Genomic DNA, 26,877 nt, shown 5'->3' on the forward strand with positions numbered 1-26,877 from the left:
AGGTACTTGGATTAGGGTAGAATAAGGGAGTGTAGGTTAACTTCTTAAGGGCAGCACGGTAGCATTGTGGATAGCACAATTGCTTCACAGCTCCAGGGTCCCAAGTTCGATTTCGACTTGGGTCACTGTCTGTGTGGAGTCTGCACATCCTCCCCGTGACTGCGTGGGTTTCCTCCGGGTACTCCGGTTTCCTCCCACAGTCCAAAGATGTGCAGGTTGGGTGGATTGGCCATGACAAATTGTCCAAAATTCTATGATTAACCTAGGACAAAAGTTCGGCGCAACATCGTGGGCCGAAGGGCCTGTTCTGTGCTGTATTTCTCTATCTATCTATCTATCTGTGTAATTTTGCTCCGGTTCTTCTCCCCCCTCCCCAAAAATGTGGTTAGATGAAGTTGCAGGGATAGGAAGTAGTGTTGGGGTGTTCTTTAGAGTGTTGGTGTGTCTCGATGGGCCCTGCATGAACTCAGTTGTGATGCAGTAATTAAATTCCGAGATGCTCAAGGCCAGAGTTGAAGGAGCGCATGGATTTCAATGATGTGGCAGGAAATTAGAGGTAGGGAGTGACAAGGCCATAGAGGGATTTGAAAATGGGGGGGGGGGGGGAAAAGAGAAGAATTTTAAAATTAAACTGCTGCTTAACCAGGGGCCATTGTTGGCAAGTTAGGATGGGAGCAGCATTTTGGTTACTATGGACTGGATGTATCTCAATTCTAGATTTTGACGTGGGATTGATGATTGTGTCCAAGGTGCTCGAGATGTGGGAGGGGAACTTGCACATGGTGGTGTCACTGTGCACCAGCTGCTCGTGTCACTCCAGGAGGGGGAGTTTGGGAGTTGCTGGTTCGGAAAGGATCACAGAACCATCGAAGCAATCCCATTCCCTCAACTGAAAAACAAGTTGTTTGAAATGCAACAATGTGGAGGGGGTGCAGGGGGAATTCACAGCTTTTATTTCAACAATAAACTTAACACCACAATTTTCTGAAAGGAACACAGGTTCTTCGATACCTTGGAACAGCTGTTTCTGGTGTAGATGTAGATGTGAGCTCAACAGCAAGAGCTCCGCTCCAGTCGAGTAAATTGTTTTTTTATTAAAACGTGAAATTAAAAAAAAACAAAAAAAACTGCTGTCAACCTTTTCCCAGCTGAAAGTAGGTATCTTTTTTATTTCTTACTCTTTTTTCCCCCCCTCCCCACCCAAAAGGTCAGGCACATCAACTAATACTGACACAGGTATTGCACTGAGTGTCTTAAGAATAAGTCAATCTTTATTGCTGTATTTATATAAATAATTATTTCCCTATCCCTCATCTCCTGAAGTTGACTTTTGCCAGGAATATTCAGTTCCATGGTGCTGGCGGCCTGGTTTTCCCCTACAAAACTGAAGAATGAGCATTGGCCAGCTATTTGACTGCAGAGGGCATCACAGGCAGCACTAACCATCCAGCTCCTTCACGGTCCGCGCGCACAGTCTGGAGTCGGATCAGAATCAAGAGTACCAACTCGGGAGGAGAGCTTGGGACAACTGTAGAGTATGAATATTTATGAAGTGCTTTTGTTCAAAACAGAAATGCTTACAGGAGCCACTCGTGAATCAGCTCCCGTTTTTGTCGCTCTGCAGGCCAGGTTACTAACAACTCGTGAAGTACCAAGACACAACATCAAGGGAAAGATAAATGAGGCAACTGCTATTAATAACAGATCCCTCCAAGCCTAGCTGTGAATAATTCTTTGGGAATTAGGACATGTACAGCCCAATGAAGATTAATGGTAAACAGGAATACAGTGGCAGTATAGGTAATACCAATTCCATCATTAACATGATAAGCATTCCCCTGTAAACTCCACTTAATGTAGCAGCCATTCACTCTCGAGGTGCACTCCGCACCGTTAACACTTTTTTTTTTTGGTGGTGGCAGTGAAATTTGGCATTCTCCCTCCCCTGAAGGGGTGGTCTCTGGTTACGATACGGTTTCCACAGGCGCTGGGAAGAGGGTATCGGTCACGCCCAATCTGATGGAGACACAAGTGTGCATGTGCTTTCTGGCATGGACCACTGGATAATAAATCCTGGTTGCTTTTCCCCTCTTTAGCCTTTGTAAAAATCTAATCCCTCCACTCATTTATCTCCACAGAATATCAGAGAAATGGAGTTGCCTGGCTTGTACTGTCCACTTCCAATCCTTTCACGGGAGGGGCTGAAACTTGCTAATAGCCTGTGTGAATGCCTGTCCCATGCCTCCATGCTCCCTGCCCAGAGGGTGGTGTGGGCTAAGAGTTGTGGTTAGCGTGGAATATAGGAACTGCACTCACAGGGGAGGGGGGAATAACACTGCATCAACTTGAAATTGGACCTCCCAATCCTTAGTTTGGACAGGCAGACCCAGGAAGAGTTTAAACAAGACGTACCTCACTTTGGCACAGTTTAGTGTTCTTTTAGTTTAACAGCTATCAGAGAACATTGTCATTTGTAGTGAAATGTAATGAAGAAGTTCATCAACAGGAATTGAGATTCGGGAGAGTGGGAGAATATTCCAACTCCTTCCCTTGTCAGAATGAGAATATGCAAAGAGAGGGAACTCTGCATAGTTGCAGGAACATTGAATTGGGACTTTATGTTTACCATTATTTTTTTAAAGTCTCAATTCTTGAATAAACAGCCAATTTTAAAAGTCTGAACCATAAGTATTTTTCTGTTTTGGACATTTTGAAATTTACTCACTTTCCTTTATATCTGAAACCTGGCTGTCCTTTTTGAGGTTACCAATACGAGCAGGTGGAGCAATAGATGGCCCGGGTCAAAGTACTTAAACTGCACAAAACAGCGGTGGGCAGGAGGGAGAGGGGGGGGGGGGGGGGGGGGGGGGGGGGCAGGGGGGAGAAGGTGGGGGCCTGCAGTTTTGGAGACTTTACACCAATCACCACTCTTTCTTCTTCTCATCCATCGAGACACCACCAGGGCCCAGGGCAACCACAAGCAAGAGCCCCCCGATGACAGACATGCTCTGGAAGAAGTCGTATTTCAGGAAGTCATGCATGGGCTTGTAGGCGGGGATTGCCCAGAACGCGTTGAAGTAGAGGTTAATACTGAAGAGCCAGATAACAAGGGTCAGAGCTGCCAGCTTAGTTTTGAAGCCAATCGCCACCAGGACAATCAAACCCGTTCCCACCACGTTCTGAATAATCTAGAGAGAGAAAAAACAAAACTCACTCACTCTGGATCAGACCAGAATACATAAACAACCTTCTTAGAATTTACAGGGCAGAAGGAGGCTATTCAGCCCATCGAGTCTGTACCAGCCCTTGGAAAGAGACCCTCCACCCTATCCCCGTAACCCCACCTAACCTTTTTGGACACCAAGGGCAATTTAGCATGGCCAATCCACCTAACCTAACATCTTTGGACTGTGGGAGGAAACCCGTGCAGACTCCGCACAGACAGTGACCCAAGCCTGGAATCGAACCTGGGACCCTGGAGCTGTGAAGCAACAGTGCTAACAACTGTGCTACCCTTCATATTGACATAATTAACCCCCCCCTTCTCCTCCAGTGTCGTGCTGTGTCTTGCTGAGATTCACCCAAGTGTCCCAATCTTTATGTATTTTTACCGCCATACAGTGCGAGGCACATGGGTCCTGTGCCTGAATGCTCAAGTAGCTGGTTTCAAGGACATTAGTGTTTGTCTTCCAAATCAAGAAGATGTGGCAGGGACACTGTTGATGGCATTTCTCCAATGTTGCTGATGCAGTCCAGGTCTCACTGCAGTACAAGATTGTGGAGGTGACAACTGCCCTGTACACTCTGATTTTAAAAATTTAGAGTACCCAATTCATTTTTTCCAATTAAGGGGCAATTTAGCGTGGCCAATCCACCTACCCTACCATCTTCGGGTTGTGGGGGCGAAACTCACGCAAACACGGGGAGAATGTGAAAACTCCATACGGACAGTGACCCAAAGCCGGGTTCGAACCTGGGACCTCGGCGCCGTGAGGCAACAGGGCTAACCCACTGCGCTGCCCTGACCTGGAGATTTGTTGTCACATGCTTGTGGTGTAATTTGCAGAAGGCCAAGCTGGCACAGCTGAACCAGTGTTGGATCTCCTCATCAATGATGGCCTTTTGGGAGAGAGTTGCCAAGGTTTGAGAAGTGCCCAACTGATTCCAGAGTTTCTCCTTCAACATATCTGGCTGACCAGGTGCAGTTGATGTAAGAGTTCAGTTGATGAAGGAGCTGTGCTCCGAAAGCTAGTGATTCCAAACAAACCTGTTGGACTTTAACCTTGTGTTGTAAGGCTTCTTACTAAGTGAAGGTCTGTGATTGAGTGGAAGGCTGGAGAGATTACATGATGAAAAGGATGATGGTGCAAGGGAAAATGAGATAATAACAGGACAGTAAAGACGCAAAAGGTGTGCCGTGAGGTGTACGGGGAATAGCAGAATTAAGTTTCGAAAGTGGATGCAGAGGACAGGAGAGAGTCCTGAAGTCAACATTCCTTCCAATAGGGTGGGATAACATGGTGTCGGCTGGTATTAACCACATGACATTTTTGAAGTTACTGGACTACTCTTGAACAGAAAGATTGTATTTTGGGAGTGAAACAGCTTGTTAATGTTGCAACTGCTGTGTTTCCTTTTTAAATTTGCCATTAATAAAACATACTTAGTACACCGGTTGCAGACTCACCGAGAAGAAGCTGGCGTTAAAATGCAGCAAGGTCATGAACATCAGGATGAGTAGCACACGGCCCCCCAGCTGCATGTACTGTTTCGGGGAGCTCTCGCTGATTGTTGGAACACCGGCAAACATGCTTTTACCTTCTGACCGGGACTCAGCCAGCAACAGCAGCAAGCCACCCCCTAGGGCAAGGTTCCTAACCAGAACAGAGAATTAGCAGAGGTAATTAAAATGCAAGCATCTGCATATTCTAACATACCAATATCTACATCTAGGTTTACTTGCTTCTCTCACACACCCTGCAAGTTATTGGCAAGGCTTTTGCCCATCCTAGAGAAGGTGGAACTGAGCTGATTTCTTTAATCTCTGGGTAACAGGTTTGATACAGAGGGATCACTTCAGTGGATAGTTAAAAGTCAGTCAATGTTGCTGTGAGTCTGGAGTCACAACTAAGGCCAGACTGGGAAAAGAAAGTAGCTTTCCTTCCTGACAGGACATCAGAAAATTCTGGCTTTCTCCCACAAACCCCACTGCCTTGCTACCTCCCTCCCAATTGTGAACTCTCTTGCGCCCCTCCGCCCCGGCCCCCTCCGCCCCGGCGCCGGCCCCCTCCGCCCCGGCGCCGACCACCCTCCTTCCCCGCGCCGACCCCCCTCCGTCCCCCTCCTTCCCCCCTCCGGCCCCCTCCTTCCCCGCGCCGGCCCCCTCCTTCCCCGCGCCGGCCCCCTCCTTCCCCGCGCCGGCCCCCTCCTTCCCCGCGCCGGCCCCCTCCTTCCCCGCGCCGGCCCCCTCCTCCCCCGCGCCGGCCCCCTCCTTCCCCGCGCCGGCCCCCTCCTTCCCCGCGCCGGCCCCCTCCTTCCCCGCGCCGACCCCCTCCTTCCCCGCGCCGACCCCCTCCTTCCCCGCGCCGACCCCCTCCTTCCCCGCGCCGACCCCCTCCTTCCCCGCGCCGACCCCCTCCTTCCCGGCGCCGACCCCTCCTTCCCGGCGCCGACCCCTCCTTCCCGGCGCCAACCCCCTCCTTCCCGGCGCCAACCCCTCCTTCCCTGCTGACAGTCTAGCCTGCACTCACAAAGTCGATTGTAATTCTGTCAAATGTATTCAGGGTTGAACAGCCTGAACCCCCTGCCTGTCTCAATGCCCTGGGGTGCCCCCCTGCTTGTCTCAATGCCCTGGGGTGCCCCCCTGCCTGTCTCAATGCCCTGGGTGCCCCCCTGCTTGTCTCAATGCCCTGGGTGCCCCCCTGCTTGTCTCAATGCCCTGGGTGCCCCCCCCTGCCTGTCTCAATGAACAGCCATTTGTGCTTTCTGCAGGTTTACTACCCACCCCCCGATTAGTGGCTTTATTTGTGGGGAGGCACTGGGCTGTGCAGCGGCGAAGCATCGGGGGTAAGGTACACACCTCATCAGGAACTTCAGGTCCCATAAAATACTGTAGGCAATAGTCTGAAACCAAAGAAACGGAGCAGTTAGTGTCCACCAGCCTCCACACTAGGTCTAGAGAAACAATGCTATGAAAAGAGGGGTCAATCAAAGGGATAGCAAAGATTCAAAATATTCCCTCTGAAGTCAATGTGAAGTTGCCTCATTGTTTAACTGGGACCTGGGACTCAGTGTCACAGCAGATAAATGGAGTTCACAAACGAATTCAGCTCAAAGGAGGATCAAATTGCTGTTCCACTGACTACCCAATTTTTGTGTTATTGGTGGGAGGGCCTGAGCAAGGCAAGACCACCACCACTTGGCCCCACTTCCTGCTCAACACCACCACAGACATTTGTGGCTTGTTTAACAAAAGATGCCTCAAAGCATCAACACTAACTCACACTGTGAAAACTAACGCTGGAGAGGACTCGGGTTGGGCAGTCTACAAGGCAAATGAAACGCAAGGAGGGACAGAGAAACATACACCACACTCCTGTTCAAATAACAGCACTAAATGGTATAGATAACATGGGCGAGAGAATTTTTCAAAATGAGGTGCACTATTCGATGATGGGGATGTCAGAACTGAGCCCAATCTACACTTTGCAACAGGAATCACTGGAGTGTGATAGAGTGTGGAATTTTGGGCTGGTATTTCCTCCATCTGCTCAGAGATACATTGAGGTCAGCCCCAAATAGCAGAGTGGGATTTCTGGTCACTTCAATCCTGCACCATTCGAGGTGGGATCGGTTCGGGGTGACGGAGAGGCTGGAGTATTTAAACACATTTTAAACCAGGATGCATTTGTTCCCTGGATGAGATGGTGACAATGAACCAGCAGAATCTACACTCTAGCCACAGACCTCCGAAAGTTCAAGTTAATCATTTTTAAAAGCAGTGGAAAATCCTTCTTGCTTACCTGTAATCCTATAATTCCAAACAGTCCAAAGCAAGCATATTGTACAAAATTTCTACTTAATATCAGGATGCATCCACCTATGGAACAGAAAACAAATAAACAGACCAGGATTCAAAACAATATGGGGTGAAGATGATAAGGAGAATTAACTAACTCTTACCTAACTGCCCCAAGAGGTTAATCAGGACAAAGCAGGTAGCGAGGAAGTAGCCACAGTTCCAGGTGGCCTCAATGTAGTCCCGCTGTTCATTCCACTGAAACCACATGCGAATCCCATCCTCTAGAAAGGTGCTGATTAGACACAGACGGGCAAGGTGAGGCAGGTAATGTTTGGTCATCCGCAAAAACTGTAAATAAAAAACTGAATCAGAGGAACAAAATGCACCAGAACTCACCCACTGCAGCAACATCGAGATCAAAACTCTGCATCTTCAAGAATCTTATTCAACCAAACTGACCACATCATTAGTGGCAGACCTGTTCCCACCAGCACTTTACCCAAGTGTTATACAACGACAAACCAGTCCCTGCCAGCACTGTACCCCAATGTTACAATGAGACCCGTCCCCACCAGCACTGTACCCCAATTACACAGTAACAGACCTGTCCCTACCTGTACCGTACCCCAGTAATACTGTAACAGACCTGTCCCCACCAGCACTGTACCCCCCTTACATAGTAACAGACCAGTCCCCACCAGCACTGTACCCCCCTTACACAGTAACAGACCTGTCCCAACCTGTACCATACCCCAGTTAACCGTGACAGACCTGTCTCTATCAGTACTGTACCCCCCTTACACAGTAACAGTCCTGTCCCCACCAGCACTGTCCCCCAGTAATATAGTAACAGACCTGTCCCCAACAGCATTGTATCCCAGTAATACAGTAACAGACCTGTCCCCAACAGTACTGTACCCCAATTACACAGTAACAGACCTGTCCCTACCTGTACCGTACCCCAGTAATACTGTAACAGACCTGTCCCCACCAGCACTTTACCCCCCTTGCACAGTAACAGACCTGTCCCCACCAGCACTGTACCCCCCGTACACAGTAACAGACCTGTCCCTACCAGTACTGTACCCCAGTAACAGTCCTGTCCGAGTAATATAGTAAAAGACCTGTCCCTACCAGTACTGTACCCCAGTTACAGTAACAGACCTGTCCCCAACAGCATTGTATCCTAGCAATACAATAACAGACCTGTCCCCAACAGCATTGTATCCTAGCAATACAATAACAGACCTGTCCCCAACAGCATTGTATCCTAGCAATACAATAACAGACCTGTCCCCACCAGTACTGTACTCCTGTAATACAGTAACAAATCTGTCCCCCAGTTATACAGTAACAAATCTGTACGCAGCAATACTGTACCCCAATAACAGCCTCACCGGGTCATACAATCTCAATATTCACCCATTGTTGTGTCAATGTATGAACTTTAATCTTGAGTGTTTATAAAGTGGAGCTAGAGGTAGAGTTTGCAAGTGTTTACTGGTTACAGAGAGCTTTACTTCCTTACTAACTGAAACAGGACCAAGAATTTAAATCACATCTTGAACTCTAATTCCTTCCCCCACCCCATCCATCAATGCAAATTAAAAGTCTCGCTTCCAACTCAACTCTGACGCGCAGTGTCAACACAACCTACTTGAGGTTGGAGCAAAGCAAGATTTCAGATTTCACACTTGTGAAAATAAGTCACTGTTTAACCACAAATTGAAAGTGACACAGGAACAGACCCATTAAAGTACCAACTAACTGAGCAATACACATCTGATGCCACTATGAATGCCTCACACCAGATGCCAAGTTCAGATTAAAGAATTTGCCCAACACAAAAACTTGTACTTACCTAGCATCTTTAACCTCCCAGAGTGCTTCACCAGAACATTACCAAATTTGACACCAAGCCACATAAGGAGATATGAGGGGAGGTGGCCAACAGTATAATCATCAAAAGAGAGACTTCCAGAGCTTAGGTCCTTATCACTGAAGTCATAGCCACCAATGATGGGGTAATGGAAACCAGTGATGCACAAGATGCGAGGAATGAGAATGGGTGAAGACAAAAAGGTCTGAACGTTGTGAGACCAGGGATCTTGTGACCCACAGAATTCCCGCTGTGATCACTGCATGGCATCTTTGCTTGACTAACCCCCACAACCGTCACCACGTTGAAACTCCCAGACAACTCGCCCCACCGTTGAGATAGGCTCTTTGGGCCCCGATGGTGCACTTGATCTTTGATTTTCCTACTCCCACCCAACAGCCATCACAGAACTTCATCCGTTTAGGAGGAAACATAGTTTGACTGATGTGCACGGGGAGGTCAGAAAAGCATTTCAACTGAAAAGTCAACATTCTGCCAAAAGCTGGCTTTTCCCATGTCTGAAGGTGCCAGAATTTGCAAACGGCCTCCTCCTATTTCTTATGTTCATATGGCCTTGGAAAGCTGAAGGGCCGGAAGAGATGGCAGAAATAAGGAGGGGCGAGGTCATGGAAGGATTTGAAAACAAGGATCAAGTCCAGAAGCCAACATAGTAATTACAGCAGTGACCACTCTTCAGAAGGACTTAATTAACAGTAAATTACATTGGGACAGACTGAGGTCATGAAACGCAGTATAGAAATGCAAATCTTTTCTTTCATTTCCAGTGAACAAGTTTTCAAATACTTGCTCCAGTGCTGATTTCAACACAACTTAGAATCTCACACACGCCATTCAGTTCTGCATGTGTCCTTGAGATTGTAGTCATTGCACTGTCACTGACACAGTGAACAGATAAAGAGAGGGCTCCCGTACTCGCCTGAAAGAGCAGAACCTGAGCAGCAATTTAGGATTAATTTCCCCTTTGGATTCTTCTTGTTCAAACTAGCATACAATCGACTTCCAGTCAACACGAAGAATCTAGCTCCTCACTTTCTCAGGACTGAGAAACTAAGTTCCCCTTACTCAAACCCGACCGTGTAATTATATTTTTAAGTTGCTGCTTGGCTTTCAACAGATCAGATATACGAACATGCAAATTAGGAATTCACTGCAGCAACCAGCCATCACAAGGTTAACTTGGCCTTCCTTGTCCCAATATCTTGACTTGGGGGGGGGGGGGGGGGGGGGGGGGTGAGCTGGAGGCTGGGTTCTGGGAGGAAGCTCTGAGGAGGGTGAATGGGTCCTCTTTGTGCACCAGGTTGAGTCTCATTCAATTTAAGGTAGTCCACAGGGTGCATATGGCGGTGGCCGGAATGAGTAGGTTCTTTCGAGGGGGTGGAGGATAGGTGTGGGGGTGGAGGATAGGTGTGGGCAGTGCGCAGGGAGACCTGCGAATCATGTTCACATGTTTTGGGCCTGCCTGAAGTGGCAGGGATTTTGGCAGGGTTCGCTGACGTGATGTCAGAGGTACTGGGGGTGACAGTGGTCCCGAATCCTGAATTGGTAGCGTTTGGAGTGTCGGAAGACCCGGGAGTCCAGGGAGTGAGAGAGGCCAACGTTCTGGCCTTTGCTTCTCTGGTAGTCCGGAGGCGGATCCTGTTGAGGTGGAGGGACTCGGAGCCTCCGAAGCCAGGGGTATGGATGAGCAACCTCACTGATTTCCTTAGGCTGGAGAAAATTAAATACACCTTAATGGGGACGATGGAAGGGTTCGCCCGGAGATGGAAACCGGTCATTGACTTCTTCCAGGACAGTTAAGTCAGCAGGGGGATGGGGGGATATCTTTTTTATCTTGGTTGTGGTTTTATTTGATGTTTATTTATAAATGCCTTAATAAAAGTATATATTTTTTAAAATCTCAACTTCGACCCAGCTTTCAGCACCTTTAGAGAGTCTGTGTGGGATAGATGGTTTAACGCCGTAAATACTAGGGGCTTGAATCCAGGACTAAACCACTGGCAAAAGAGCAGGGCAACAACAAAGAGTTCAGCAGCATCATTGTAGGTGGCACAAGGAAACATTGTGTTTTTAAAAAGTGAATGTTTCACTATCTCAGTGAATGTTTCACTATCTCAGTGAATGTTTCACTATCTCAGAACATCCCGAAATGCTTCAAAGACAAGGAAGTTGGCAGCCAATTGTACAAAGCAGTGAGATACTGACCAGGTGATTCTTAATTTAAAAAGGGATGTTGGAGTAAAATATATCATCCAGGACACTGCATAGAGAAGAAAGGTTGTCCATGAAGCTGGGGTTGTGGAGGGGACTATATCTGGACAACGATATATCACCTAGGACACCGTTGGGTGGATGTGTGTGCACGCAAGAAAAGTTGTACATTTATTGTCCAGGACACTAACTCTCTTGTTATTCTCCAGAATGGTTGCGGTCGATATTTGATGTCCATGCAAGAAGCCTTGCTTTATCACCCCGGGGAGGTAAGGGTCAGAGAGTCATCAAGCATCTCTGTTCTCATCCCATTTTCTAGCACCTGGTCTGTAGCCTTGTACACTGTGGCATTTCAAGCGCTCATCTAATTTTTAAATGTTGAGGGTTCATGCCTCTACCACCCTTTCAGGCAGTGAGTTCCAGATTCCAACCACTCTGGGTGAACACGACAACTGCTAGGAGAGGCAAGAGCACCGCTGGATGAGACCAGGGAAAAGTGGGAGGACGAGCTGGGCATGGAGATAGGGGGAAGGACTCTCGATCGAAGCATTGTGTAAGGCGAACCTCAGCTCCTCATGTACAGGGCTGAGCCTAATACACACTTGACCAAAATATACGAATGGGTTCTTCCTGGAAGTAGAGGACAAATGGGAGTGCCAGCCAGCCATGCCCATGTTCTGGTCTTGCCCCAGACTTGGTGAGTACTGGACCACCTTTTTCAAGACCATGTCCAAGGTTGTAGGGGTGAGGGTGGAGCCGTGGCCACTCATGCCGGTCGAGAGCAGGTGCCTTGCCTCGCCGATCGCCTGCCAGAGACTCCTGCTCGGCCGGAGATCAGCAGTGCCACCCAAACCGCAGACTCAAGTGTCTGACTTGCCAGAATTCCACAAATTGGAAAAAATAAAATTCACCAGAGGATTAGAGGAGGGCTACTGCAAAACATGGAAGCAATTCGCCAACTTGTTCATGGCCAGCAAACGAATAAGGGAGGGGGGAGAGGAGGGGGCCGAATCGGACAACGGGTGACAAGAGGGAAGGGGACTAGAGAAGGGAGAGGAGAACAGGCCTCAAATTTGTATATGTTACCCATGTACAATGACCGGACCGCGTTGTTTCTTTATTTTAATTATGTTTCATACTGTGTTTTACTTTGGACCGTTTGTAGTATATTTAAATTTCTTACAGCGATGTCATAAAAGTTAAATGCAAAACCAACAAAAAAATATTTTTAAAAAATACTCTGGCGCCGTAGATGATCAGACCCTGAGGAATTATCAGCCTTCAATTTCCCCATTAATTCTGATCTCCTGCAATTCCTCTCTCTCACTAAACCCAGTGTTCCCTATTTGTGTCCTCCTTCATGAAGACAGAACCAATGCATTTGGTTCTTTACTCCCCATTATAAATTTCCCCTGTTTCTGACCGTAATTTGTCTTCACCAATCTTTTTCTCTTCTAACCCGGCTAGTGGATATGTTCTGGGTGAGTTGAAATCTACCCTACAGGTTGTGCTTGTGGTGGATCTCATTGGTTACTACTGGGGGAGGTAGGACCTGTACAAATTGTACGGGTTACACCGAGGCAAGTGTGGGACTGATGTCTGAGGGTGAATGTTTGCGAGAGTGGTTGGGGTGGGTTTAAACTAAAATGGCAGGAGAAGGGCAGCACGGTGGCCTAGTGGTCAGTTTTTTTATGTTCCCCGAAAGCTTACATGCATACTCTATTTTCCCCTTCTTCTTCAATCCCTTTGTCCTCCATTGCTGAATTGTAAACTACCCCAGTCCTGCTGTATTTTATGGACAATTTGTATGCCTCTTGGATCTAATACAGTCTCTAATTTCCCATGGTTTGGCCACCGTTCCAATTTTATTTTTGCACCAGACTGAAATGAACAATTGTTGCAGTTCACCCATGCATACTTTGACTGTTTGCCATTGCCTATCCACTGTCATTCCTGTTAGTAACTTTCCCCAATCGATCATAGCCAACTCACACTTCATACCAATGAGATCCACCACAAGCACAACCTATAGGGTAGATTTCAACTCACCCAGAACATATCCACTAGCCGACCCCACATCCCCCTGTCCCTCAGATACCACTGAAAGGATTCAAACACAAGCAGAAACTCTGCAACGTCCCTTTCACCAATTCAAATGGAAAAACATTAAAGATATAAACACAGCTTATGGGTGACCTGAGGGACTGCAGTGATTTGTGATTTATTTAGTTTGCTCTGACACACAACTGGACAGGTTTGGAGATTTGGATGGGGGGGGTCGGGCTGAGGGAGGGTGGGGTCGGGCTGAGGGAGGGTGGGGTCGGGCTGAGGGGGGGTGGGGGGTCGGGCTGAGGGGGGGGGTCGGGCTGAGGGAGGGTGGGGGGGGGGGTCGGGCTGAGGGAGGGTGGGGGGGGGGGTCGGGCTGAGGGAGGGTGGGGGGGGGTCGGGGGCTGAGGGAGGGTGGGGGGGGGTCGGGGCTGAGGGAGGGTCGGGGCTGAGGGAGGGTCGGGGGGGGGTGGGATGAGGGAGGGGGGGGTCGGGCGGAGGGGAGGGGGGGGGTCGGGCTGAGGGAGGGGGGGGTCGGGCTGAGGGGGGGGGGTCGGGCTGAGGGAGGGGGGGGTCGGGTGAGGGGGGGGCGGGTGAGGGAGGGGGGGGGTCGGGCTGAGGGGGGGGGGGTGGGCTGAGGGAGGGGGGGGGTCGGGCTGAGGGAGGGGGGGGGGTCGGGCTGAGGGAGGGGGGGGGTCGGGCTGAGGGAGGGGGGGGTCTGGCTGAGGGAGGGGGGGGTCGGCTGGGGAGGGGGGGGGGTCGGGCTGAGGGAGGGGGGGTCGGGCTGAGGGAGGGGGGGGTCGGGCTGAGGGAGGGGGGGTCGGCTGAGGGAGGGGGGGGTCGGGCTGAGGGAGGGGGGGTCGGGGCTGAGGGAGGGGGGGGGGTCGGGCTGAGGGAGGGGGGGCTGCTGAGGGAGGGGGGGGGGGCTAGGTGAGGGGGGGGGGAGGGAGGGGGTCGGGCTGAGGGAGGGGGGGGTCGGGCTGAGGGAGGGGGGGGTCGGGCTGAGGGAGGGGGGGGTCGGGCTGAGGGAGGGTGGGGTCGGGCTGAGGGAGGGTGGGGTAGGGCTGATGGAGGGGGGGGTCGGGCTGAGGGAGGGTGGGGTCGGGCTGAGGGAGGTTGGGGTCGGGCTGAGGGAGGGGGGGGTCGGGCTGAGGGAGGGGGGGGTCGGGCTGAGGGAGGGGAGGGCGGGCTGAGGGAGGGGAGGGCGGGCTGAGGGAGGGGAGGGCGGGCTGAGGGAGGGGAGGGTCGGGTGAGGGAGGGGGGGGTTCGGGCTGAGGGAGGGGGGGGTCGGGCTGAGGGAGGGGGGGGTCGGGCTGAGGGAGGGGGGGTCGGGCTGAGGGAGGGGGGGGGTCGGGCTGAGGGAGGGGGGGGTCGGGCTGAGGGAGGGGGGGGTCGGGCTGGGGGAGGGGGGGGGGGTCGGGCTGGGGGAGGGGAGGGGGGTCGGGCTGAGGGAGGGGGGGGTCGGGCTGAGGGAGGGGGGGGTCGGGCTGAGGGAGGGGGGGGTCGGGCTGAGGGAGGGGGGGGTCGGCTGAGGGAGGGGGGGGCGGGCTGCGGGAGGGGGGGTCGGGCTGAGGGAGGGGGGGTCGGGCTGAGGGAGGGGGGGGTCGGGCTGAGGGAGGGGGGGGTCGGGCTGAGGGAGGGGGGGGTCGGGCTGAGGGAGGGGGGGGGTGAGGGGGGGGTCGGGCTGAGGGAGGGGGGGGGTCGGGCTGAGGGAGGGTCGGGCTGAGGGATGGTGGGGGTCGGGCTGAGGGAGGGGGGGTCGGGGCTGAGGGGGGGGGGTCGGGCTGAGGGAGGGGGGGTCGGGCTGAGGCGAGGGGGGGGTCGGCTGAGGGAGGGGGGTCGGGCTGAGGGAGGGGGGGTCGGGCTGAGGGAGGGGGTCGGGCTGAGGGAGGGGGGTCGGGCTGAGGGAGGGGGGGGGCTGGGCTGAGGCGTCGGGCTGAGGGAGGGGGGGTCGGGCTGAGGGAGGGGGGGGTCGGGCTGAGGGAGGGGGGGGTCGGGCTGAGGGAGGGGGGGGTCGGGCTGAGGGAGGGGGGGGTCGGGCTGAGGAGGGGGGGGTCGGGCTGAGGGAGGGGGGGTCGGGCTGAGGGAGGGGGGGGGTCGGGCTGAGGGAGGGGGGGGTCGGGCTGAGGGAGGGGGGGGTCGGGCTGAGGGAGGGGGGGGTCGGGCTGAGGGAGGGGGGGTCGGGCTGAGGGAGGGGGGGGTCGGGCTGAGGGGGGGGGGGGGGTCGGGCTGAGGGAGGTGGGGGGTCGGGCTGAGGGAGGGGGGGTCGGGCTGAGGGAGGGGGGGGTCGGGCTGAGGGAGGGGGGGTCGGGCTGAGGGAGGGGGGGGTCGGGCTGAGGGAGGGGGGGGTCGGGGGCTGAGGGAGGGTCGGGGGCTGAGGGAGGGTCGGGCTGAGGGAGGGAGGGAGTCGGGCTGAGGGAGGGGGGGAGTCGGGGTGAGGGAGGGAGGGAGTCGGGGTGAGGGAGGGAGGGAGTCGGGGTGAGGGAGGGAGGGAGTCGGGGTGAGGGAGGGAGGGAGTCGGGGTGAGGGAGGGGGGGTCGGGGTGAGGGAGGGGGGTCGGGGTGAGGGAGGGGGGGTCGGGCTGAGGGAGGGGGGGTCGGGCTGAGGGAGGGGGGTCGGGCTGAGGAGGGGGGGTCGGGCTGAGGGAGGGGGGGTCGGGCTGAGGGAGGGGGGGTCGGGGCTGAGGGAGGGGGGGTCGGGCTGAGGAGGGGGGGTCGGGCTGAGGGAGGGGGGGTCGGGCTGAGGGAGGGGGGGTCGGCTGAGGGAGGGGGGTCGGGCTGAGGGAGGGGGGGGTCGGGCTGAGGGAGGGGGTGGGTCGGGCTGAGGGAGGGGGGGGTCGGGCTGAGGGAGGGGGGGGTCGGGTGAGGGAGGGGGGGGTCGGGTCCTGAGGGAGGGGGGGTCGGGCTGAGGGAGGGGGGTCGGGCTGAGGGAGGGGGGGGTCGGGCTGAGGGAGGGGGGGGTCGGGCTGAGGGAGGGGGGGGCGGGCTGAGGAGGGGGGGTCGGGCTGAGGGGGGGGGGGCGGGCTGAGGGAGGGGGGGGTCGGGCTGAGGGAGGGGGGGTCGGGATGAGGGAGGGGGGGGGGCGGGCTGAGGGAGGGGGGGTCGGGCTGAGGGAGGGGGGGGTCGGCTGAGGGAGGGGGGGGTGGGTAGGGAGGGGGTGAGGGGTCGGGCTGAGGGAGGGGGGGGTCGGCTGAGGGAGGGGGGGGGTCGGGCTGAGGGAGGGGGGGGGTCGGCGGAGGGAGGGGGGGGGGGTCGGGCTGAGGGAGGGGGGGGGTCGGGCTGAGGGAGGGGGGGGTCGGGCTGAGGGAGGGGGGGGGTCGGGCCGAGGGAGGGGGGGGGGGTCGGGCTGAGGGAGGGGGGGGGTCGGGCCTGAGGGAGGGGAGGGGGTCGGGCTGAGGGAGGGGAGGGGGGTCGGGTGAGGGAGGGGAGGGGGGGGTCGGGCTGAGGGAGGTGGGGGGGGTCGGGCTGAGGGAGGGTGGGGGGTCGGGCTGAGGGAGGGTGGGGGGGTCGGGCTGAAGGAGGGGGGGTCGGGCTGAGGGAAGGTGGGGGGGGTCGGGCTGAGGGAGGGTGGGGGGGGGTCGGGCTGAGGGAGGGGGGGTCGGGCTGAGGGAGGGTGGGGGGGGGTCGGGCTGAGGGAGGGTGGGGGGGGTCGGGCTGAGGGAGGGTGAGGGGGTCGGGCTGAGGGAGGGGGGGTCGGGCTGAAGGAGGGGGGGTCGGGCTGAAGGAGGGGGGTCGGGCTGAGGGAGGGGGGGGGAGGGGAGGGAGGGCGGGCTGAGGGAGGGAGGGAGGGAGGGAGGGAGGGAGGGAGGGAGGGAGGGAGGGGGGGGGTCGGGCTGAGGGAGGGAGGGAGGGGGGGGGTCGGGCTGAGGGAGGGGGGGTCGGGCTGAAGATGGGGGGGGGGGGTCGGGCTGAAGGAGGGGGGGTCGGGGCCCGGTACCTGGTCGGCTATGTCCTCCGCCGCGCCCATGATGTCGCTGTTCCCCATGGCACCTTCCCGCCGCTCGCCACCCGCCGGAAGTGAAGGGGCGGGGCCTGGCTACCACCCACAACACCTCGCGCCAACAACGCCACGCAGCCGTCACGTGGGGGCCCCGGGGCGGAGCCTGCCTCTCAATGGGCGGGGCTCTGATATCAGAGGGCGGGGTTATGCATATCACTGGTGAGCTTTTTCCTGCCAGAGGGCGGGGTTATGCATATTAGAGGGCGGGGTTATGCATATCAGAGGGCGGGGTTATATATTAGGGTGGGGTTATGCACATCAATGGGGGGGGACAAGTCAGCCAATAGACTGTCCCGATAGCCTCGCCTTATCAATGGATTATATTATAGAATTTACAGTGTAGAAGGAGGCCATTCGGCCCATCGGGTCTGCGCCAGTTCTTGGAAAGAGCACCCCCACCCCAACCCCATAACCCAGTAACCCCACCCAACACTAAGGCTAATTTTGGACACTAAGAGCAGTTTGGCATAGCCAATCTACCTCACCTGCACATCTTTGGACTGTGGGAGGAAACCGAAGCACCCGGAGGAAACCCACGCAGGCACGGGAAGAACGGGCAGACTCCACACAGACAGTGACCCAAGCCAGGAATCGAACCTGGGACCCTGGAGCTGTGAAGCAATTGTGCTAACCACTATGCTACCGTGCTGGAGCAGATAGGTGGAGGCATTGTTCTGCATTGCAAGCCAGCTATTTAGCCCACTGTGCCAAACCAGCCCCTTAAGGAATGTTCCTTACTCTTGTGATTTTTGCTTTTAGTTTTGGTTTGATCAAGAGGCTGGAGGGTCAAAGGTCTGACCTCTCTCTCTTACCTGATGGACTCTGTCTAAAGGTTCAAGGTAAAGCCCTTTCTCTCTCCACAGTCAGATTGACCTGCAATGTAGTTCAGTGCAGCAGGAGCAGCTGCAGGCAGGGACAGTTATTTAAAGAGCCCAGCTCTTGAGGGGAACTCTGTTCTCTGCAGTAAAGCCAGAGGACATTCTGGTGGAGTTGGAAACAAATAAGAATTACACAGGCCCGAGGCGGATTTTCTGAGTGAAGGCCCAGGGTAATAAAAGTGAAAGTGACTCTCCATAGGGAATCCCTCGGTCTCAGGATTCGGACTGATTGTTCCAGCCAGAAGATCCTCATTATCCATTCAATCGGTGGTTCTCAATCATTCCGCCTCCTGGAAGGACAGCCAGCTTGAAAAAATAACTTCAACATCCAAAGCATGGGCACTCATCTTCTATCTCACGTCCTCTTTTATTGGGAAAAAAAACTTCCTCCAGTCCAGAAAACAACCATCCAGCACCACGCATTGTTTCCTTTCACTGAGAAAACCACGTATCCACGTTGCTACTGCTCCTTCTACTCCATGAGATTCAACTTGCTGACAAGTCGATGTGCCATGCAAGGGCCTTCCTGTTGATTCTCTTATTTACCATTTCTTTTATTTTGCTGTTATCCTTTTAAATCCATGGATATTTAATAAAATTATAACTTTCAGTCGAGCAGAGGAAGTGAGGAACTCAAAAGTTGCAAAGTAGTGTGTTGCAAAGCACTGTGCTGTGAAGATTTAGATTTTGAACAGAAGAACTTATGGCACTATGTTGTATGGCTTGTAATGCAGAACAAAAGCCAGCAGCGCGGGTTCAATTCCCGTACCGGCCTCCACGAAAAGGCGCCGGAATGTGGTGACTAGGGGCTTTTCACAGTAACGTCATTTGAAGCCTACTTGTGACAATAAGTGATTATTATTGAAAGATTGGAGAGATTTGGTTTGATTGGTTGGCTGGTAGCCAATGAATTGGCAAAGGACCATATAACGCATTGTTGCGCATCAATGCCCCGCGACAGACAATGATTGGGTTCAGCCAGGTGAGGGTTTTCACAGAACCCAGAGAGACGGTCCTAGAAACTGAGAGAAGTTGTGAGTTGCTTCCTCTCCCTCGCTTTGTCTCCAAAAAAGACTTCCTGCCTGCTGTTTCTGATACTGCAGAGATCCTGATGAATCTACAATGAAAACTATTATAGACTGAAAGTAAGGACATCGAAGTGAAGACCTAGACTAAAAAGGAATCGAACTGGAAGATGTCCATCAGAAACAGAGACTTTGATCCTTTTACTTTTCATATTATTCTTTTTTACACCCCTCCTTCTCCTCTGTGTTTGCCTGTCCTGTGTGTGTGTGTGTGCATGTGTGTAGAGGGTGAGGCCAGTTAAGCGGGAGTTATGAATTAGATAACAGTTAACCAGTTCTATTTGTTGCCTACTTAATTATAGTTTTTGTTATTAATAAAAATTAAGCGTATTTATATTTATAAACCTGGTGACTGTAATTATTGGAGTACTGCTCGTTCCTCAGGTGAATGAAGAGGTAGGTTCCAGAAACACATATATATATATATATATATATATAAAGTCAAAGATGCAAGACGATACTTTGAATGCGAGCATTTGCAGGTAATTAAGTCTTGACAGATCCAGAGAGACGGGTAATTCCAGGTGAAAGGTGTGGATTGTCTCAAACCAGGATAGTTGGTAGGATTTTCCCAAATGGTGGGGGGTGAATGTAATGCGATATGAATCCAAGGTCCCGGTTGAGGCCATATTCATGTGTGCGGAACTTGGCAATGTTGCTCGTTATGCTCTCCTTAATTTGCTCTGTTTTAACTGTTTTTGCTCAAGAGTGGCCAGGTATCTTTCGATACCGCCACAAGGTTCAAAACCGAAAACTGATCAATGACTCGATACACCAGTTAGTAAGTTTGAAATCAATGCTCATTTATTTACACACACAGTCAATTATACTCATGCACAAACTCTACTCACTAAACTACAACTACTACTAAAGCCTATACTTAGCTTTGGGTGCCCACTCAGTCAGAGGAACAATGGCCGCTGTCCGGTTCTGAGGCTGCTGGCATCGAACTGGTATAGAATAGTAGCTAGGAGCGCCTATCTCATAGCGTGCATTGACCTTAGACTTACTTGGCTGGTGCTTGGCGGGTCTCTCGTCGCTGAGAGCCAAGGCCAGGATGAAGGTGAAGAAGAAGAGAGCGATCTGTCTTTGGGGACTCCTCTTTATACCCCAAAGGGGCTTCGTGCTCTTCTGGGTGGTTCCTGAACTTGGCCCCAATTAATTGGACCACGTCCTAATCATTTGTATTGATTTCTCCAATAATGGGGTCATTGCTTGGTCACTGGGTGTGGCCCTAGGTGACCGTTTGCCTGCCTTTGTTTTAGTCTCCACTGGCGCCGGGGAGTCTGCCCTGGTACCGATTGCTTAAGTGTTTCTCTTTTGTCCCTGGAGATGGCTCATTACTATGCTAATGGCTTGTAGTATCGGTTTTGTCTGGGAGCTGCAAACTCCAATCCACAGGCAAACCTTGCACCTGCTTGTTTTCTCAGCACTGTCCAATTTTCCCTGTACTCTTTGCAAGTATCCATTTTGAAATCGGGACGTGGCCACCCCAGGTGGCTACACTTATAAGTTTCTACTCAGCGATTCTGCGTTGTTGCGTGCCAATGCCAGATTCATCAGTCGCATTCACAAGACAGCCCAAATGTCACCCAAGCACAACGCAATGCCATCTGCGCTCTCAAGACCAACTGCAACATCCTCATCAAACAAGCAGACAAAGGAGGGCCCACCATCACACTGAACAGAACGGACTACTGCAAAGAAGTATACCAACAACTTAACAAGCAGGAAGACTACAGACAATTACCCACAGATCCGAACACACCCGCCAACTCAACAGACTGATCAAGACCTTGGATCCAGACCATCAGAGCACCCTACGTGCTCTCAACCCACGTACTCCCCGCGTTGGAGATCTCTACTGCCTCCAGAAAATACGCAAGGCCGTCCTATTGTATCAGGCAATGGGACCCTGTGTGAGAACCTCTCTGGCTACATCGAGGGCATCTTGAAACCCATCATACAAGGAACGCCCAGCTTCTGTTGCGATACGATGGATTTGTTACAGCAACTCAGCACCCATGGACCAGTTGAACCAGGAACATTCCTCGTTACAGTGGACATCTCGGCACCCTACACCAGCAACCCCCATGACAACGGCATTGCTGTAACAGCCTCAGTACTCAACATCGACAACTGCCAATCTCCAGGCGCAATTCTGCAACTCATCCGCTTCATTCTGGATCACAACATCTTCACCTTCGACAACAATTTTTCATCCAGACACACGGAACAGCCATGAGGACCAAATTCGCACCTCAATATGTCAGCATCTTGATGCGCACGTTTTAACAAGACCTCCTCACCACAGGACCTTCAACCAACGTTATACACCAGATACATCAATTACATTTTTTTCCTTTGGACCCATGGCAAAGAATCACTGAAACGACTACATAATGACATCAATAAGTTCCATCCCACCATCAGACTCACCATGGACTACTCTCCAAAATCAGTTGCATTCTTGGACACACTCGTCTCCATCAAGGACGGTCACCTCAGCACTTCGCTTTACCGCAAGCCCACGGATAACCTCACGATGCTCCACTTCTCCAGCTTCCACCCTAAACACATTAAAGAAGCCATCCCCCATGGACAAGCCCTCCGTATACACAGGATCTGCTCAGACAAGGAGGAGCGTAACAGACATCTACAGTTGCTGAAAGATGCCCTCGTACAAACGGGATATGGCGCTCGACTCATTGATCGACAGTTCCAACGCGCCACAGCAAAAAACCGCACCGACCTCCTCAGAAGACAAACATGGGACACAACCGACAGAGTACCCTTCGTCGTCCAGTACTTCCCCAGAGCAGATAAACTATGACAGCTTCTTCGCAGCCTTCAACACGGCATCGAAGACGAACATCTTGTCAAGGTCATCCCCACACCCCCACTACTTGCCTTCAAACAACTGCGCAACCACAAACAAACCATTGTTTGCAGCAAACTACCCAGCTTCAGAACAGCGATCACAACATCACACAACCCTGCCATGGCAATCTCTGCAAGACGTGCCAGATTATCGACATGCGTACCACCACACGTGAGAACATCACCCACCAGGTACACGGTACATACTCGTGCAACTCGGCCAACGTTGTCTACCTTATCCGCTGCAGGAAAGGATGTCCCGAAGCGTGGTACATTGGCGAGACCATGCAGACGCTGCGACAACGGATGAACGGACCTCGCGCGACAATCGCCAGGCAAGAATGTTCCCTTCCAGTCGGGGAACATTTCAGCAGTCAAGGGCATTCAGCCTCTGATCTCCGGGTAAGCGTTCTCCAAGGCGGCCTTCAGGACGCAGGATAACGCATAATTGCCAAGCAGAAACTCATAGCCAAGTTCCGCACACATAAAAAAATTTTTTTTAGAGTACCCAATTATTTTTTCCAATTAAGGGGCAATTTAGCGTGGCCAATCCACCTAGCCTGCACATCTTTTGAGTTGTGGGGGCGAAACCCACACAGGCACGGGGAGAATGTGCAAACTCCACACAGGCAGTGACCCAGGGCCGGGATTCGAACCCGGGTCCTCAGCGCCATAGGCAACAATGCTAACCACTGTGCTGCCCAAAGTTCCGCACACATGAGTACGGCCTCAACCGGGACCTTGGATTCATGTTGCATTACATTCACCCCACACCATCTGGCCTGGGCTTGTGAAATGCTACCAACTGTCCTGGCTTGAGACAATTCACACCTCTTTAACCTGGGGTTACCCCTATCTCTGGATTTGTAAAGACTTAATTACCTGCAAATGCTCGCATTCAAAGTATCGTCTTGCATCTTTGACTTTGTCTATATATATGTTTCTGGAATCTACCTCTTCATTCACCTGAGGAAGGAGCAGTGCTTCGAAAGCTAGTGATTTGAAGCAAACCTGTTGGACTGGTGTAAGACTTCTTACTGAAATGAAATGAAATGAAAATCGCTTATTGTCACGAGTAGGCTTCAATGAAGTTACTGTGAAAAGCCCCTAGTCGCCACATTCCGGCGCCTGTCCGGGGAGGCTGGTACGGGAATCGAACCGTGCTGCTGGCCTGCTTTAGTCTGCTTTAAAAGCCAGCGATTTAGCTGAGTGAGCTAAACTAGACCCTTACTGTGCTCATCCCAGTCCAATGCCGGCATCGCCACATCATGTAATTATTGGGCAGCCAAATACCAAAGAATTTAGGTATTTTCTAAAAATTAATAATTAATTTCAATTGTGTTGTGACTCCGGGTCAAGTGGGACTGGAACTGACCGTGATCCAGCCCAGGATGTCTTAAAGTCCACTTTATCATGTGTCATTTGGAAGTCCAGTACACTACATCAACTGTGTTACTCTCATCAACCATCTGTTATCTCAACCAAAATCTCTAGCAAGTTAAACACAATTTTGTTTAATGAATCTCTGCTGGCTTTCCTTAATTCATCCACACTTGTCCAAATTAATGTTAATTTTGTCCCAAGTTATCACTTCTAAAAGAACTCTAACTGCAAAGGTTAAACTGACTGCCCTGTAATTGATGGATTTGGTCTTAAACCCTTTTTTCAACAAAAGGTGTGACATGGGAACGGAGCTACATACAGTCTGGTACAGAGAGAGACACTGTCCTCTATGTGACTCTTATCTCTCAGCATTATGGTAGAACTTTTAATGTCTTTTAATATCTACCAAGTCCCACACTTGACCAGTAGGGATGGTGGTCAATGGTCCAGCAAGCCCCTCTCAGTCTATTAGTGATGGTGGTCAATGGTCCATTAAGCCCTACACAGGGCCACTAGGGATGGTGGTCAATGGTCCAGAAAGCCCCTCACAGTCTGTTGGGGATGGTGGTCAATGGTCCAGCAAGCCCCTCACAGTCTGTTGGGGATGGTGGTCAATGGTCCAGCAAGCCCCTCACAGTCTGTTGGGGATGGTGGTCAATGGTCCAGCAAGCCCCTCACAGTCTGTTGGGGATGGTGGTCAATGTCCTTCTCCCCATGATGCTTGGCGCGGTGGTACCTGTTGCCCTGGTGACGGGACCTTGTTTCCCTGGTGACGGGTCCCAGTTGCCCTGGTGATGGGACCCTGTTGCCCTGGTGACGGGTCCCAGTTGCCCTGGTGATGGGTCCCTGTTGCCCTGGTGACGGGTCCCAGTTGCCCTGGTGACGGGTCCCTGTTGACGGGTACCTGTTGCCCTGGTGACGGGTCCCAGTTGCCCTGGTGACGGGTCCCTGTTGACGGGTCCCAGTTGCCCTGGTGACGGGTCCCTGTTGACGGGTACCTGTTGCCCTGGTGACGGGTCCCAGTTGCCCTGGTGACGGGTCCCTGTTGACGGGTACCTGTTGCCCTGGTGACGGGTCCCTGTTGCCCTAGTGACGGGGCCCTGGTGACGGGTCCCAGTTGCCCTGGTGATGGGATTGCCCTGGTGACGGGTCCCAGTTGCCCTGGTGATGGGATTGCCCTGGTGACGGGCGCGCGGGCGGGAGGTTGTCGTTTGCCGCCCGGCGCCATGGAGAACTATGAGGTAAATGAAGCGCTCGCCTGGAATCCACTCTCCCCGCCTCCCGATCCTTCATTAAACACACTATGCCCATGAATATTTCCGCTTTCTTAACTTTCCATCAAATGTATTTTCCCCACGGTCCAGATTTTGAAAACAGAACCGAAAGGTTGTTACGGATATGTCCACATCGTTAAACACAGAGGAGATGGGAAGACGTACGCCATAAAAACGGTAAGGATGTGACATGCACATTGATGTAACATGGGTTTCCATGGTGACATGGGTTTCCACATTGATGTAACATGGGTTTCCTCATTGATGTAACATGGGTTTCCTCATTGATGTAACATGGGTTTCCATGGTGACATGGGTTTCCACATTGATGTAACATGGGTTTCCATGGTGACATGGGTTTCCTCATCGATGTAACATGGGTTTCCATGGTGACATGGGTTTCCTCATTGATGTAACATGGGTTTCCATGGTGACATGGGTTTCCTCATCGATGTAACATGGGTTTCCATGGTGACATGGGTTTCCTCATCGATGTAACATGGGTTTCCATGGTGACATGGGTTTCCTCATTGATGTAACATGGGTTTCCTCATTGATGTAACATGGGTTTCCTCATTGATGTAACATGGGTTTCCACATCCTCTCCACATCAATCCTGTCAAGACCCTCCAAGATCTTTTTTCTTCCCAATGAAGGGCCAATTTAGCGTGGCCAATCTACGCTAACCTGCACATCTTTGGGTTGTGGGGGTGAAACCCACGCAGACACGGGGAGAATATGGACAGTGACCTAGGGCCGGGATCGAACCAGGGTCCTCAGCGCCCTAGGCAGCAGTGCTAACCACTTCGCCACCGTGCCACCCCGACCCTTCAGTTTCTTATGTATTTCAATCAAGTCGCGTCTTGCTCTTCTAAACTCCAGGGGATAAAAGTCTAACCTCTCCAACCTTTCCTCATAAGACAACCGACCCATTCCTGAGTGTGGTAGACCTTCTCTGAACTGCTTCCAACATATTAACGTCCTTCCTTAGATAAGGAGACCGATACCATACACAATACTCCAGATGTGGCGTCATCAATGCCCTATAACAGAATACTTTTGTATTCAATACCTTCACAATAAAGGATACCATTCTATTAACTTTCCTAATTTCTTGCTGTATCTGTATATTAACCTTTAGTGATTCATGCACCAGGACACCCAGATCCTTCTGCACCTAAGAGCCCTGCAATCTATCCCCATTTAGATAATCCATAGAATCCCTACTGTGCAGAAGGACACAATTTGGTGAGTGTTAGTTTTCTTGAAGGGGCTTCATTGCCTAATATCAGGAACATAAAGAGGTGATGGTTGTGACCAGTCGAGCCCCAAACAAGGGGATACGTAACACCGTTAGGGTGACAGTGTGATGCACTATCAATTACGACGAGAGTAGAATGTAATCGAGGCTTTATTACACAGAGATGTGTGGCCTCCTACAGCAGCTGACGAAATGGCTGCTGTACGGAGAGCACACACATTTATACTCCGCCTACTGGGCGGAGCCAGCAGGCAGGGATCTACCTCCGTACCTGTAGTACAGGGGCCTTATCGTAAAATATATACAATATAATACATCAGTGGTGACTACCACACAGTGAAAGACAGAGAAGGAGGTATACCGATTGATGGTGCCGTGTTCATTCAGTGAATCCTTCTTGATTCATGAGATTCAAAGCTGCTGACATCTACTGTCTGCAGGACTTCCCAAGCACTGGATATTTTGATGTGACCTTAATGAATGATGTTGCCTGCATGAAGTTCCTGCAAGTGTGAGAAGAGAAGAGAGATCCGCCTGAGAATCCTCAGAGCAGAGCCCTGCGTTACTCTACCCTCTCAACGGGATCAATAAGATCACAGAGTAATCACCTCCAGTTCTAGATTCTCCGACAAGAGGAAACATCCTCTCCACATCAATCCTGTCAAGACCCTCCAGGATCTTTTTTCTTCCCAATGAAGGGCCAGTTTAGCGTGGCAAATCTATCTAGCCTGCACATCTTTGGGTTGTGGGGGTGAAACCAACGCAGACACGGGGAGAATATGGACAGTGACCTAGGGCTGGGATCTGGTGACTGGTCACCTCTGCAACCCTCCTGTTTCAGTCGTTGATCCCACATTCCTCGCCAGGTATGTCAACAAGGTTGGCAACCATTTTGATGTCCAGGACACCTGTGGAATCTGGATCAGCAAACACCAGGTGAAG

General features: G+C 52.3%; 2 protein-coding genes across 4 annotated transcripts in view; one reads left to right on the plus strand and one right to left on the minus strand.

Annotated features, from left to right (window-relative positions):
* Positions 1-930: 930 nt before the first annotated feature.
* On the minus strand, positions 931-17,256 carry surf4 (surfeit 4). Of its 2 annotated transcripts, none has more exons than XM_038782017.1 (6): positions 17,112-17,256; positions 7,183-7,369; positions 7,023-7,099; positions 6,080-6,123; positions 4,688-4,874; positions 931-3,188 (listed from the first exon to the last, which is right to left on the minus strand). In XM_038782017.1, exons 1-6 carry the CDS (start codon positions 17,157-17,159, stop codon positions 2,922-2,924), a joined length of 810 nt encoding a protein of 269 aa, XP_038637945.1. In that variant the 5' UTR covers positions 17,160-17,256; the 3' UTR covers positions 931-2,921. The 2 variants fall into 2 exon arrangements, with proteins under 2 accessions (XP_038637945.1, XP_038637946.1); XM_038782018.1 differs by lacking the exon at positions 17,112-17,256 and adding an exon at positions 8,312-8,363.
* Positions 17,257-24,579: 7,323 nt separating this feature from the next.
* The window catches only part of LOC119955785 (serine/threonine kinase-like domain-containing protein STKLD1), a 75,389-nt gene continuing 73,091 nt past the window's right edge, over positions 24,580-26,877 (plus strand). For both annotated transcript variants that reach the window (XM_038782352.1, XM_038782353.1), the window contains exons 1-2: positions 24,580-24,641; positions 24,765-24,851. In XM_038782352.1, the coding sequence (XP_038638280.1) occupies positions 24,627-24,641; positions 24,765-24,851 (102 nt within the window). In that variant the 5' untranslated portion in view covers positions 24,580-24,626. The remainder of the gene's footprint in view (positions 24,642-24,764; positions 24,852-26,877) is intronic.

Source organism: Scyliorhinus canicula, chromosome 21, assembly GCF_902713615.1.
Source record: "Scyliorhinus canicula chromosome 21, sScyCan1.1, whole genome shotgun sequence".
Taxonomy (NCBI): Eukaryota; Metazoa; Chordata; class Chondrichthyes; order Carcharhiniformes; family Scyliorhinidae; genus Scyliorhinus; species Scyliorhinus canicula.